This window comes from Chiloscyllium plagiosum, chromosome 9 (assembly GCF_004010195.1).
Source record: "Chiloscyllium plagiosum isolate BGI_BamShark_2017 chromosome 9, ASM401019v2, whole genome shotgun sequence".
NCBI lineage: Eukaryota > Metazoa > Chordata > Chondrichthyes > Orectolobiformes > Hemiscylliidae > Chiloscyllium > Chiloscyllium plagiosum.
Window position 1 is genome coordinate 40106065 of NC_057718.1, and position 16226 is coordinate 40122290.

General features: G+C 38.3%; 1 protein-coding gene across 2 annotated transcripts in view; it reads left to right on the forward strand.

The window, feature by feature from the left end:
• The window catches only part of rab3gap2 (RAB3 GTPase activating protein subunit 2 (non-catalytic)), a 95337-nt gene that overhangs the window by 62364 nt on the left and 16747 nt on the right, over nucleotides 1-16226 (forward strand). For both annotated transcript variants that reach the window (XM_043695776.1, XM_043695777.1), the window contains 5 exons: nucleotides 1837-1997; nucleotides 2599-2812; nucleotides 9829-10002; nucleotides 12992-13098; nucleotides 15035-15101. In XM_043695776.1, the coding sequence (XP_043551711.1) occupies nucleotides 1837-1997; nucleotides 2599-2812; nucleotides 9829-10002; nucleotides 12992-13098; nucleotides 15035-15101 (723 nt within the window). The remainder of the gene's footprint in view (nucleotides 1-1836; nucleotides 1998-2598; nucleotides 2813-9828; nucleotides 10003-12991; nucleotides 13099-15034; nucleotides 15102-16226) is intronic.

The following is a 16226-nucleotide window of genomic DNA, read 5'->3' on the forward strand; positions in this document are numbered from 1 at the left end:
GGAATCAAAACATTAGACACTATCAGACCTGTTGAGTTTCCACTTCCCTGGCTAAATGCAATTTCAGTAACATTTGGCTATGAAGAGTACCCCTACTACTAGATTCGCTATCAATCTCTCCATTACTGTCAGACTCTGGCTGAATATACACTGTACAGGTTGCATTGAAACAATTTGCCAAGCTTACTTCAAAAGCATTTGCCTTTCCTTCAGTCTCTTGTTAGTGAAGAGACAAAAACAGTATTATTCTTGGAGTACTTCCAAACTTCTATCAAATCACCTGCCATCCTCCTTTGAATGTGTACCATTGTTTGTCAATTCTGGGTCAATATTTTGAATTCATTATCAGCACCAAGCTTCAGATTCCACAAGGAATTCACAATAGTTGCAGCCTTCATAGCATTCCCAACCACAACAATATTAAAATGTAGCAAATAATAATACCTCCATGTGCTTTTTTTTTAATAGAAGTTATCTTATTTTCTCCTAGTTAATCTTTTTGCCCAAAAACAGCTTGAAAATAACTAAGTGCTGTAATTTGGGCTGTTTTTGAATAAATCAAAGTCATTCCAAACATTTTATTCTTTGGTTTCTGATCTGGCATCACTGTTTAGGAATGTTTACATGACCTTTGTATTTATCTTGCAATCAAGGACATTTAGGCAATTTTAATATTGTTTCTGTAGAATTACATAAACTCCAGATCATCACACTTCTGCTGTGATGGGGAAGAGGATGTCTTCATTTCCATTTTTTTGCCATTTGCTTTGAGTTTGTGACCTAGCTCCTGGCTCACTTGCAGGTGGAACTGTTGCTCCTATCTATCGAAAGCTATCGTAAGTTTGATTATCTCTATTACCCTTCTGTGCTCTAAGGAGAACAATCCCAGCTTCTCCAGTCATCCCATGTAACTGAAGTCCCTTATCCATGGCATATCCTAAATTAACGTCTTTTAGGAACCTCTCTAAGGCCTTAAGGTCCATACTAAAGTATGGTGCCAAGAATGGAGGACAGTATTCCAACTAAGGCCTGGATAGTGCTTTGAAAGGTAGAATCATAGAATGGTTATGGTACAGAGGAGGTCATTCTGCTACTCTCTCTGGCTTCACTGCTCTTTCTATTCTCCCAAATCTGCACATATAACAGTTTTGAACAATTTGATCAAGTATTCACTCAAGGGACGAGAAAGGAGGTTTGACAGATGAGTTCATAACGATAAACTATTTTCACAAAATAAGTAAGGAGAAACTGTTCCTAGAATGAAGGATTGATGACTGCGAAATAACTAAGTGCAATATGAAGGGTAAAAAAATTACTCAGTGAACTGCTGTAATATGGAGTGGGCTGGTTTGAAAGTTGTGGGATGCTGATTCAATAATGATCAAAAAAAATTTGGATAAACAATTAAGGAAATTGGGATGGGGCTGCTTTGGGCAAGGTGTCATCAAAGATTTTGGTCTTGGGTGGTGGGTTCAACCAATTGTGGCAGCTGAGTGTACCTGCTCCTGCTGAATCACAAGCTGTACTATAAGAACCCTTGTATACTTAATGAAGCTGCTCCTGACTCCATTTTCATGGCCAGGCCTCTTTAACCCTGAAAATCTCAGTCTCCCACAAATATATTTAATTTAATTAAAGAGCATTTACTTTGAGTTCTTCATGCTGAGTGTTGACTTTGAAGGAAAGTCAAGTTTGGCTGTGTAACAGGACTGTAGATCTATTGTCCGTGTGCCTTTGCCTGTTAATACTGGCCTGTTCATAGGCAGTTACATTAAAAGCCACAAAATATGAAGTTGTTGTTAATCCATTTGTAATATGAAATTTGTTTCCCTGCAGGTGCAATAGATAACTCGTGGGACCTTCAGTCAGTGAGTCCGTGGTGGCAACAAATGCGTTCTGTGTGTGCACAGTCTGAGAATATTGGAGCTGCGTTGTTAGCTGCACTTGTTGGAAGAAGTGTGGCCATCAATGCAACAAACAGCCTGGTTGAAAAAGATGTGAGTAGAACTTTTGTTAATTGTTAACTTTTTGAAACAAAGCAGTTCATTCTGTAGTACTAGTGGCTGCAAAAGTTATCATGTCATCTTCTTCACACAGTTTGTGTGTGTCATTTCTGTATTTTTAATAATTACTGTGGAATTTTTTTGGAATCTTGTGCCATGCTTGATAAATATTATTCACTTCTGTTGAAAATGTGGCTTGCTGTTACTTGGAAATAATAGAAAAGAAATTGCCTCTCTATATCCATGGTCCTTGTGGGAGCTGCAGCAGTTCAATTTCAGTCTTGAATCTAAATTGGCAGAGCTCTGTGGAGGATATTAAACAATATAAAAATCTGCATAAGTAGAAGAACAGCTGAGGCTGAAGAAAACTTGGCCGGCATTGGACAGTTGAATTAATGACCCCACTGTTAGAAATTAATCTTGGCTGGATTTGAAGAGCTGATCACTCAAACCTAATTTCTGTTGCTGGGATTTGAATTCAGTGGGGTGCATTATTTAATTGTTTTTGTTCCCTTAAAGTTAGTTGGACTTGCTTCCAGCTTTTTGCTCCTGTGCTCCCTTGCATCTGACTTTTTCTTCTTTTGTTTCCATAAAGCTGGAAGTTATGTCTTCAGATGGAATGACCGATTCTTGGGAAGCATTGTCTCTCGATATGGAACACTGGAATCTATTACTGAGACAGCTTGAGGATTGCCTTATACTACAAACGTTGCTACACAGCAGAGGGAAAAAAACATCCAGTACAACCTGCCAACGTTCTGAACCACTTACCAGCATTTCTGTAAAAAAGCTTTTGGAAGGTGGTCGAGGTGGGAGCATTGCTCTTTGTGTGTGCTCATAAAGCTTTTCTTGTATAGTTCAAAACTTGGAGAATAATTTCTGATGTTTCCCAAAGTCATCCTCCCTAACTTATGCACAGCAGCAGACTTGGACACTAGTAATGCTTTTGTGATTGGTTCCTGGAATCTTGGCTAATCAAGTTGTTGGTTTGGTCATGGGCTACAATTACACTCTTAATTGCCAAGCTTAAACTCTCAGCAAGCTTTCAAGTGATTCCCTCTAGGAAATAGAATAGTGATCAGTCTTTCATTTCTTGGCTTTAGTGTATTTGAGGAGAAAGCGAGGACTGCAGATGCTGGAGATCAGAGCTGAAAATGTGTTGCTGGAAAAGTGCAGCAGGTCAGGCAGCATCCAAGGAGCAGGAGAATCGACGTTTCGGGCATGAGCTTTTCCAGCAACACATTTTCAGCTTTAGTGTATTTGAGTCAGATTGACTTTTGTTTTCCTGCATCTTCAGAAAACATTGCAACCATGCAACTACATATTAATCATCCTGGTCTCTGGCTCACTTCTTTTGCTGTTTATTGATATCAACTTAGGATTTTGGTTCCTATTTGTTTTAACGTTATATTCTCAGTACGGCCTTCCTGTTTCTTTTTCTCCCATTCTCTAAATATCAACTTTCTTACATTGTTTATAAGCATTGGCCTTGATTTCTGGATTTTGTCTTTTTCACTCTCGTCAACTAAGTTTCTCCTTTGCCACCTTGCTTTTCATTCTCTCCAGTTTAATATTCTTTGTTTCAACCCTATAAATTCATTATCTCTGTCTTTAGAGACATCTGTGACAGTGAAAGGTACGTCTTTTTAATTAAAATTCTGGTTTTCAGTTGAAGGTTCAATCATCCAATGGCTCTTCCAGTGGTTAAGAATTTTGAGAAACACTGAGGGTATCTGCCTTTGTGAAAATCAAAGGCTTGAAACTGGAGACTGTTAAAAGTTTCAAATACAAGGATGAATCAAAAGTCAAACCCTGTTATTTCCTCAAACGTTTTTTGAATAACAGTGTATTTAATTGAGTGCTATTAATCAAGAAGTGATACCGCAAAACATTTTACCAAACTACTTTGAGCATTTTGGTTGCAAATAGATGCATCCTGCAATGGCATTATTCCTGAGGTACAGTATTCTACCTCAGGAGTATAACATTTTTAAATATTTTACTGTGATTTGATTGACAGTTAGAAAAATTAACTATTTCATTTGGAGTAGTGCTTCATTAAAAAGAGACAAAATGGGAGTTTGTCAAAAGGGTGCACTGATTATCATGAGGGATTTTAACTTATATAAAGACTGGAAAAGTAGTCAAGATGATGAATTGATTCAGTGTTTTCAGGAGAATTTCTTAAATGAGGATTTTTTCACATGAACCAGGAAGGAGGCTGTACTATCCTTTGTTGTCCAATTATTTTTCTGTCTCTTTGGGCTCTATCTCCACCTATTGTTTACATGTTAACCCCTCCCTCAACCATATATTCTGCATAAAAAGCATCTTTTTCCTAGCTATCATCAGTTCTGAAGATGGGTCACCAGCCCCAAAACGCTAATTCATTTCTCTTCACAGATGCTGCCAGACTTGCTGAGTTTTTCGAGCAATTTCTGCTTTTGTATATTAGACCTGATTTTTGACCAAACTGAGATGAATTACTGACTTTTTCTAGTGAAAGTGATCATAATATGATTGAATTTTACATGCACTTTACATGCACTGTGGATCCAACACTACTATTTTGAAATTAAATAAGAGGACATGAGATAGTTTTGGCAAATAGGGTTAAGGAGAATCCAAAGGGATTTTATAAATACAATAAAAACAAAAGGGTAGCTAGGGAGAGAATAAGGCCCCTCAAAGGCTGCCTTGCTGTTCTATGTGTGGAGCCGCAGGAGATGGGGAGATCCTAAACAAGTATTTTGCATCAGTGTTTACTGTGGAGAAGGACATGGAAGATATAGAAGGTAGCGAAATAGATGGTGACATCTTGAAAAATCTCCAAATTACAGAGGAGGTAGTGATGAATGTCTTGAAATGCATAAAGATAGATAAATCCCCAGGACCTGATCAGGTGTACCCTAGGACTCTGTGGGAAGCTAGAGAAGTGATTGCAGAGCCCCTTGCTGAGATATTTGTATCATTGATAGTCACAGGTGAGGTGCCGGAGGACTGGAGGTTGGCTAACGTGGTGCCACTATTTAGGAGGTGTAGTTTGTAAGTTTGTAGATGACACCACAGCAAAGAAAGTTACCTCAGAGTACAATGGGATCTTGATCAGATGGGCTAATGGGCTGAGGAGTGGCAGATGGAGTTTAGTTTAGATAAATGCGAGGTGCTGCTTTTTGAAAAGGCAAATCAGAGCAGGACTTATACATTTAATGGGAAAGTCCTGAGGAGTATTGCTGAACAAAGAGACCTTGGAGTACAGTTTATAGTTCCTTGAAAGTGGAGTCACAGATCGATAGGATAGTGAAGAAAGCATTTGGTATGCTTTCCTTTATTGGTCAGAGCATTGAGTAGGGAGGTCATGTTATGGCTGTACAGGACATTGGTCAGGCCACTTTTGGAATTTTCTGTGCACTTCTGGTCTCACTCCTATGGAAAGGATGTTGTGAATCTTGAAAGAGTTCAGAAGGGATTTACAAGGATGTTACCAGGATTAAAGGATTTAGACTATAGGGAGAGGTTGAATAGGCTGGGGCTGTTCTCCCTGGAGCATCGGAGGCTGAGGGGTGACCTTATAGAGGCGCGACCTTATAGAGGCGCATGGATAGGATGAATAGATAAGGTCTTTTCCCTGGGAAGGGGGAGTCCAGAACTCGACTGAATAGGTTTAGGGTGAGAGAGGAAAAAATTTAAAGGGGACCGAAGGGGCAACTTTTTCACGCAATGTATGGTGCATGTTTGGAATGACCTGCCAGACCAAGAGGTGGAGGCTGGTACAAATACAGCATTTAAAAAACATCTGGATGGGTATATGAAAGGAAGGGTTCAGAGGAATATGGGCAAAGTGCTGGCAAATGCAACTAGATTAATTTAGGATATCTAGTTGGCATTGATTAGTTGGACAGAAGGGTCTGTTTCTGTGCTCTGCATCTCTATGACTCTAAAGTCAAAGATAGTATCAAACTCCAAAGAAAAGCTATATTTGCACAAAGATAGGTGACCAGTAAAACGATTGGACAATATAAAATGTAGCAAAGAATTACTGAGGGATTAGTAAGAAGCCAAAAATTAGAAAATGACAGCCAGTTGGCAAAGTCTAGAACAGATACGAACAGTTTCTTAAAAATTTTCAAATAGAAAAGATATTTAACAGTGTAAGTATTGGTCATATAGAAAATGAATCTGGGGAGTATAATAATGGAGGATAAAGTGATGGCAGGTGAATTGAACAGCAGATTACATTAGGGAGGGTACAAGTAATATCATGGAAATAGCATCTGCGATCGAAAAGGAGGAAGGAGTTGAAGAAAATTACAATTACCAGGCAAGTCATTCCTGATTAATTTTATCCTAGGGTAGTGCATGAGATGTTGATGCATTGATTTTAATTTTTCCAAACTCAGATTTGTGGAAAGTTCCTTTAGATTGGAGACTAGTTAATATAACTCCTTTTATTTAAAAAAGGCAGTGAGGCAGAAAGCAGGAAACTATGGGTCTGTTAACTTAGCATCTGTCATGGGGAAAGTAGTGGAAGCTGTTATTAAAAATGTGCTAGCCTATTGGTGCAAATTGGGTGTTGCTAGTAAATTTCCATTGGTTTCTACCTTGCTACATCTCTTAAATATTGCTATTGCATTAATCTCCCACCAGTTCAGTGTTAATTCTAGTCTCTAATCCTGAAATGCATAAGGCCAGGGCTCTGTTCACACATTCCTCACTTTTGCTTCCAGCATTCTGGAGTGAGTGATGTTAGACCCAGCAGTTTGATCAGCTTTGAGATCTGTTTATTTTCCACGAATGTATACACATTCACTTGGACGTTCTCTCTTTCAGTATTGCCTGTACATTCAAACTGACTGTATGATCTTCCTGTAAAGCATATAAGGCAACACTTTTCACTGTATCTTGGTACACATGACAATAATGAAATAAATCAAACTGTGTTCTACTGAAGTAAGACTGCTGCTAAGCAGTCATTTAAAAATACACTGGTTTGCTTTGCAGTGTCTTTTTTACTGACTTTGTCAGATCTTTTATTTTTACTGGCCAAACATAATTAAGAAGAGGATTCTGCTCTTGCTGTCACAGTTACCCAGTGTCCTATTTGATCCAGAACGTTTTGAATTTACATGGACTTGTGATTCATTTAATGAAGTTTGTATCTTAATTTGCAGATTTGAAAGTATGTTTATGAAAATCCAATTTGGCCTTTTTTAAATTGTTCTAAATTTCACCCATAGGGAAAATTGACAGTGAAGAATTTGTTATAGGCAAATGTGTGCAAATGGATTTTTCCTATTTCATAGCATATTTTGAAAGCAGTGCTGGATATTAACATAAAAGCAAACAAAATTGAGGTGAAGAAATAACAAGATGCTATGTCACTCATCCTCATTTTTAGCAAAGTCATCTAACATGCTGGCTAAGTTGCTATATTACTCAACCAGGCATGAATGTGCTTTATTCCATCTTGCTTGCCTCTACAAAATTTGGTTAGATTTGTTTTAATTAATGCTGTTTTAACACTACAGTGCATTTCCTGTAGGTAAATTTTCAATGCTACAATGGAGCTAGTTACAGGATTTTGACCTAACAACACTGAAGAATTGGCAGTAAATTTGATCAAGTATGGCATTGAGGAACCCTAGCAAAACTAGAGTTAAAGGGAATTGGAGGTCAGTATAGTTTTTGCTGGTTGGAGTGATGTCTGGTACAAAGATGGTTGCTGTCATTGGAAGTCAGTCATCTCAACTCCAGGATATCTCTGCTGGAGTTCCTCTGGGTGCTGTGCCCAGCCCAACCATCTTCAGCTGTTTCATGTCAGAAGTAGGGATGTTTACTAATGATTGCACAATTTTCAGCACTATTCATGACGACTTAGATATTGAAGCAGTCCATGTCTAAATGCAGCAAGACATGGACAATATACAGGCTTGGGCTGATATATGGCAAATAATATTTGTGCCAACTGGTGTCTGGCAATGTGTATCTCCAACAAGAGACAGACTAACCCTGACCCCTGGATATCTAATGGCACTATAATTGCTGAATACCTCACTATCAAAATCCTGGGAGTTACTATTAATCAGACCCTGAACTGACCGAGCTATGTAAATACTACTTCCACAAGAAAAGGCCAGAAGCATGGAATCCTGCAGGAGGTAACTCATTGACTGACTGGCTCCCAGCTCATTTCCACCATCTATGAGGCAAAAGTCAGCAGTGTGATGAGTGCTCTCCATTTGACTGAATGACTGCAGTATTAACAGCACTCAAGAAGCTTGACACTGTCCAGGACAAAGCAGCTTGCTTTACTGATACCAAAACCTCAAACATTCATGCCTTCCACTGCTAATGCACAGTCACAGCACTGTATAATTCAAGAGTTACAAGGAGAAAGCGGGAGAATGTGGTTGAGAAACTTATTCATCATGATTCATGTCAAAACAGTCACACTTGGGTCTATTTCGTTGTTCATCTCCATTGTTCAGGATGGAGATATGTGTGGAGCTTCCTCCTCAGTAAATTGTTAAATTACCCATAGTCATTCATAACTAGTGTTATGAAGGTGTAGGTTTGTACTCTTTTTGAAAGAGTGAAAGCTAGCAAGGATTGACTGAAAGCATAGTGTGCTGAACAATTGAAAAATATAATATTTGGTTGTGAACCAAATAGCTGGAGCTACATTGCCATGGTACACAAAAAATTCTAATTTGGCCAATAAGTTTAAATTATGCCCCAAGATACCAAAATCCAATCTCATTTGAATTTTTATGTTTTGATGACATCAGACCAATGAGACAGCCCGATGTTTTGGGGTATATAAAATCGGGTATTTTGAACAACTGGGGCAAACAGCAAAGAGCAGCCAAGCACCAGCCGACTGCAGCAGAAGACCAAAGAAAAGATGACCCAGAAAAATCTACAGAGGAAAATCCAGAAAGGAGAACCAACACAGCTGGCTGGTTTTGAAACTTGATTTTTTTTTGTAAGCCTTAATCAGTGTTTTTGTCGGTATTGTGGAGTGGGAGGTAAAAGATAGTTTTAAGAAAGGAGTTGTAAACCGTTGTTGTCTAATGTTCTCTTTTGGACTTCAAGAATAAAATTGTTAAATTTTTTTCTTTAGTGATATTTGGGATTGTTCTTTGCCACTCGAAATTTAACAGATTATGAGGCAAATATTTATTGAGTGTAGTTCGCGTTTTGCTTGTCACGGTGGGAAGTATTTATTCAAACGCCTTTTTATTTGTGGAAAGTATTTGGACAGCCAGGTAGTGAGATGTTAGCCACATAGTATTTCTGCGTGTCTGGTTTAAATTAGCAGAGGGATTTACTCTTAACACCAGATATGGCAGGACTACAGAGATTAGATCTGGTTTGTTGGTTGTGGAATAGATTTCAATGTCTGTTGCTTGTTGCATGTGGTGTTGTGGTACACAAGTAGTCCTGTGTTGTAGTTATGTCAAGTTGACTCCTAATTTTTAGGTCTGCCTGATGCTGATTGTGACATGGGAATCTGCTCTTTATTAAATCAGTCTTTTCATTTGCCTTTCTCAAACACAGCAAAATACATGACAAGTTTAACTTCTTCCTTTTGTGTTAACCTGTTTGCAGCATTCATAATTGGTTCTGATTTATTGTAGACTCTGACTTCAATATTTATGAAACCCTTAATTATAAGTAATCTAGCCCCCTGAAAATATTGAACAGTAGTGTTTTGAGCCTGTTAAAAGAAGTTATATTTTCAAAAGGTTTTGAATTTCATTAACTCATTTATGTTTCTGAAATTTATTGTCATTAACCGTCTGTATTCCTTTGTCTTTCTCAGGAGTTGTTGCTGATGGAGTGGCAAAATGGGTTTTCAACCTAAATCTTGTTCCAAGTATCTTGAAACAGGCCCGTCAACCCAAGGGATTAGAGAATGCAGAGGAACTAGTGGAAGAAGAGAACAGGGTTCCTGTGAGTGAGAAGTACAAAGAGCTTGACCTAGAAAGGATACTTGGTAAGAAGAGTGTTTATTAATTTCACTGGAACATTAATGAATATATTGCTTGATTATCAGGTGTAAGGTTATTAAGAAAAAAAAATTATAATCTATTAGACTATTCAAGTATTGTACATCAAACAGTCAATGTAGGACAGTGACTTTTTAAAAAAAATTCTGGTTGCAAGATAAAATATAAATTGTTTCATGGCACATTGCACATCCCAGAAGCAACTCCTCGGCCAGTGTTCATGATGTGCAATCCACCAATATTTAGCTTTATTGTCCAGCAGAGTAAGCGAGTGGTCAGTCTCCTACCGATTCTCTATGATGGATACGCTGTAACTAAACCTAAAGAGAATGTAGAAGACAACCAAAAAGAGAAAATGCTGGAAAATCTCAGCAAGTCTTGCAGCATCTGTAAGGAGAGAAAAGAGCTGACGTTTCGAGTCTAACAGAGCTTTGACAAAGGGTCAGTTAGACTCGAAACGTCAGCTCTTTTCTCTCCTTACAACTGCTGCAAGACTTGCTGAGATTTTCCAGCATTTTCTCTTTTTTGGTTTCAGATTCCAGCATCCGCAGTAATTTGCTTTTATGGAGAATGTAGAAGAGCCTGAGTTGCTATTATTGATGGCCTTTATTTTTTACATTGCTTTAAAGATTGGCCTTCCAGTTGCAGAGGGTGGCAGGGGTGGGGAAGCATGCATCTAAAGTCTGATGGATGGCTAGCCCATGGCTTTTTCATCCAGCTCTGATTCATTCTTTACTGTATGGTAGATGGTTAAGGTGCCTACTAGCACAACCACTTTTTGTGCCTTTTGAGTTTGGGTCTTAATTTCATCCCTGCTGTCATAATATTGTCAGTGGGCATGCGTTTTTTTTCACAAGCTTTGAGAAGTGGGAAGCATATCACCTGTGTGCAGCAGGAGCAAACCCCTGCTGCCCACCTCCTCAGATACCAAGAGATGGTGGTCTTACTCCCAGTCTCCCAGTGATGATGAACAAACAACCATATTTCAAAGTCACTGTGATGTGTGGCTTTTGAAAGTTTTAAGCAGTCATGGTGTTTCTGTTCATCGTCTGCTGTTGGCCCTTTTAGGTTGTACAGATTAACTTTGAAAAAGTTGGAAAGGTTTAATGATTTGCTGCATTGCATCTTATAAATGGTTTACACTGTAGTCACACATCTATGGTGGATGGGATACTAATCAAGAGATCTGTTTTGAGTGTAGTTCGTGTTTTGCTTGTCACGGTGGGAAATATTTATTCAAACACCTTTTATTTGTGGAAAGTATTTGGACAGCCCGGTAGTGAGATGTTAGCCACATAGTATGTGATCTCTTGATGTGTTCTTGTGGGCAAACTATTTGTTGGCCTAGTTAGATTTCTGATTAAAGGTGAGCCCTTGACAACATTCCTGCTAAGCTGTGTGGCTGTGCAGATACTGGGAAGATACTGGATGCATGTCAGTTCCGTTGCGAGTCCAGGTAATCTGCAAATGCTGTAACTGATGGAAAAAGCCATTGCAGCTCTGACTTTGTCTTCATCTTCAGCCACTTCACTTTGGAAAGAAAGTCTTGCAGGAAAAACAGGCCTGCAATGGTAACAGGTTGATCTTATGTTTATCTTGTTTTCATCATTACTACTTTTTAATGTTTGTATCTGTACTTTAGTTAATATAAATTGGAATTTAGAAGAATGAGTGGGGTGATTTTATCGAAACATATAAAATTATGAAGGAAGTAGATTAGGTAGAAGCAGGAAGGTTGTTTCCACCGGTGAGTAGAACTAGGGAGCATACTCTCAAAATAAGGGGGAACAGATTTAGGATTGAGTTGAGGAGGAACTTCACCCAAATGGTTGTGAATCTGTGGAATTCTCTGCTCAGTGAAGCAGTTGAGGCTTTTATGAATGCTTTTAATGAATGCTTTTACGGCAAAGATAGATTTTTGAACAGTAAAGGAATTGAGGATTAAGGTGAGTGAGTGAGTAAGTAGAGCTGAGGCTATGAAAAGATCAGCCATGATCTTCTTGAATGGCGGAGCAGGCCCGAAGGGTCAGATATCCTACACCTGCTTCTAGTTCTTATGTTCTTCATAATTATCACTTTGTAACTTTCAACATTAGTTGTACAATAATCCTTCTGTTGGAGTACAACTTTGCTGATTTGTTTTTAAATAGTCTTTTTTTTGAAAAAAGTTCCAAAAAAGGGGACTAAGCAAGTTGTACAGATGCACAGTTCACAGATTATATGGCTATGACAGAATTTTATAGTAAATTTTACAAGAAAAACACCCCGTTCCTGTCAGTTTTTCTTCTCAGCTGACATTTTTCCATCCTGGCATCATCCTCCTAAGTCTGTTTTGCATGATTTGTGCCTATTGACATCATCTTCTAATATGGTGATTGGATTTGCATTATCATGCTCGACCTGTGGTTTAACGAGTGCTGTATATAGTTTTAGCATAATCCCTCAACTTCTCTGCTCTATCCCTCAGCTAATAAAATAATGCATGCTATTTGCCGCCTTAGGTACCTTACTTGCCAATCTAACTCCTTTTAAGAATCTGTAGGCATGAACTCCAAAGTCCCTCTGCTTTGTCTTGCTAGTATCTTCCATTTATTGTGTGTTCCCTTGTTACAAGTTTCAGGGTGGATTTCCTCACAATTTACAAGATTGCATTTTATTTCCCATTTTACTGCAATTTACCATGCCATCGATATTTTCCTGTAACCTAAATCGTTTCTCACCACGGTCAACCACACGACTAATTTTGTATCTTCGCCTTGTGCAAACATCTTTATCATGGCCTCGACATTTGAGTCAAAATCGTTATTTTAAGATTTTTCTCAATGTATATATGCTCTCTTTCTGAATGCTACACGAATTGGGACATCGGAATTATGTTTTTATGTAACTGATGTTATCTGCTTTAACAGAGAAAACTGATTCTTAGAATGCTAGTTTGTGGGGTTTTTTTTGTTTAAAATGTTTTTATTGTTACAGAGTTGCTCCGGTTGGCTTATGAGCGATTCCCCTGCAGTCTAGAATCTGATGCTCTTCATGCTCATTGTTGTTGGGAATATGTAGTGCAATGGAACAAAAATCCAGAGGTAAACACAAATCTACAACTCTTCACATTGTATGGATTATAATATTGTACATTATTAAATTCATCAGATGGCTTCTTTATGTTCTGTTAAAATAACAACTGCCTGAAAGTTAGTGCAGGAGAAGCTAAATTCAGTGTTCATATAAATTTGCAGTCTAGTTTATGTTATAAAAAGACTGAACTAAATAATTGTATTTTAGAGGATAATCATAAATGACAAATATTATTTTCAAGAACTTCCCCATATTGTGTCAATAGTATTTGTCTATAATAATATATTTCAAAATACTTGCCTTTAATTGCATAAATAAAAATGCATTCTGAAATTGACTGCTGTCTGCTGCAAGCACATTTGTCTTAGGAAATACAGTAACACGCACCTCACGGATGCCCATTAGTTTAATGAGCACTCCAAAAGCAAATGATGACTAAGACAGTATTTGAATTTCATTATAACCGAGCCTGAGTTCTCGCTAATAAAATTTATGAGGGAGAATTCTGCAGGCTGAAAGTGCAATATTAAGCTTTTCTATTAATATTCTATGCATTTTGGTTAGACATCGAAGTATGCTGAAGCAGCTCTTTTGTTCCGATCATAAAGATTAGATTCCCTACAGTGTGGAAAGCGGGCCCCTCGGTCCAACCGGTCCACACCGACCCTCCAAAGAGTAACCCACCCAGGCTCATTTCCCTCTGACTAATGCACCTAACACTACAGGCAATTTAGCGTGGCCAATTCACCTGACCTGCATGTCTTTGGATTGTGGGAAACCAGAGTAGCCAGAGGAAACCCACGCAGACACTGGGAAAACGTGCAAACTCCACACAGTCGCCCGAGGCTGGAATCGAACCTGGGACCGTGGTGCTGTAAGACAGCAGTGCTAACCACTGAGCCACCATGCCACCCCAAATATGGAGACCTTGCTGAATTGTTGGATTATTTTAGGATCCTCCTCTTGTTGAGCTGACAGTCCAGCTGCACCCCTTTATAAGTTATAAAGGGTAACCCAGTTTTGTTATTGCAGGTTATCATTTATGTCTCAGTTACATTGGGAAGATTGAAGTGTTTCCTTCCATAAGTGTTCCATAACCTCCTATCCAATTCCATTTGCTTTTTCTGGCTGCTGTTTAACAAAACTGTTTGAAATGTTGATATTTTTATTGAACCAGTGCAATACTTCCAAATTAATTTCATTACCATCATGAAGACTGCCTATCCATTACTCAGTTACCTCTAAAATTAACAGTCCTAATGCTATCCTTCCATGCTGCGCTCTCCAATTTCAATTCACCAAACCTTTGTATTTCACTATGAAGTAAATCCTGCCCACTAATTACCCCAGTACTTGGTTTGTCTTCTAGTCCACCTCCACCTCAAATTTAAAATATCATCTTTGTGTTCAATCATTTTTATAGTTTTCTTCTGACTAATTCCTCTAACCTCCTCTAGCCCAACTACTCTGAAAACTGTTTATAACTTCAATTCTTAAGACTCCAATTCTTCATTTGATCCATCATTTGTGCCTCTTTGTCAAAATCCTAAAATATTGAATTCTCACTGGAAACCATTTTCGCTTCTCAGCCCTCCCTAACTAGGTTTTTCATCACAACTCCTTGCCTTTCCTCCTTTTGGCTCCATGTTTGATTGGTTGTTTATCTGTTAAATATCTGAATGAACGTTGTTGTGAGTGTCCATAGAGTTTTCGATAAAAAGTTTGTAGACAGTTTGCAATTTAAATGATGGCTGTGAATGTGCAGATATACTTAATACTGTTATTCAAAGGCTTTGTCTACATTCTGTTTGTATTGCATATAGTTGGTTTGATATCTCTATACAAAAGTATTATTTTATAAATATTTGCCTCTTAAGGGCTTTTTCTATAAAAATTTCAAGCGTAATTTCCCAGTATCATCTGTTATTGTCTTTTGGCTTCTAGGAAGATCGTTTTTTGAGCATATCTGTGGACCATCTGAAATGCATTGGCAATGCTCATGTTCAGCGTGGTTAGTACTTGCTATTCTGTACCAGACAGAACTCGACTAATACTGTTAAAAGTGTATAAATGCAGGAAATATTAATGTGTCTGAGAACCAAGCACCAGCTAGGATTGGAAATCCATGCTTTAAATCACACCTAGTGATTTCCAGTTTTCTTAAACCTGCAAATGACTATATTCCACTCAAGGATCTGTAATCTAAACTCTGAACCTAGTTCCATAAGTTCAGTGTTACATCCCTTCTGTTATTTTCGACTTGTTCTTGTCTTTGCTGTTAAAAGCTTGGGATCTTTGGGCAACTCTTACTATTTTCCCACGGAATCTTCATGTATATCCTTTTATTGATAAAATGTGATGACTATTAAGTACTTTAATGATCCATCACAGAATAATAGAGGCCATTTAGTTTTGCAGAAACATCTTCAGAATCACAGGTGGATTTCAGAAGTACTGTGTAATTCTGTTATTCAGCCACCTTTTAAACTTGTCAAAGATGTGAAAATAAAGAACTACTGTCTTAACCAGCCAGCCTACAACAACCGCCTTCGTCAGTGTTTAAGCAGTTGGCGAGGCAAGAACATGTGTTTTATTTGTACTTGACATTGTCTAGTGTTATTAGCAATGACTTGCTAGGCAATAATACAGGAGGAAAAATGCACTCAAGTGGTTTGCAACTTACTGTTCCAAAAGGTAGTGGTAATTTTATCAGGTGCTGACCATGGTTAAAAACATCATTGCATGAATAATGTACTGTAGTTGACCTCATCGGTGCCAAAAAAAAATTGCGCAGAGATCTTTGGCTACCTGAGGAGAGGGACCCACTTAGTATTGACTGGCATTGAGGCCAAGAATGGAAGTGGGTGAACAAGATGAATGAGAGGAGATGGAAAGGAGGTGATGTAGGACCGGAGCTCTAGCTTGATGAATATGGATAAGCTGAGAATGTGGGAGAAATATAACAGTAGCAGCTGACCAGATGATTCCCATTTCAGTGATTAAATGCCCATGTGCCTTACGTTTTTGAACTTGTGGATGGAAATGGAAGAGGAAACAGGTTTATAAAACTGCTCGGTTTTGATGAAAAGCTCGAAGAGATTGGTGCTGATGAGGAGGATGATGAATTGATGAATAA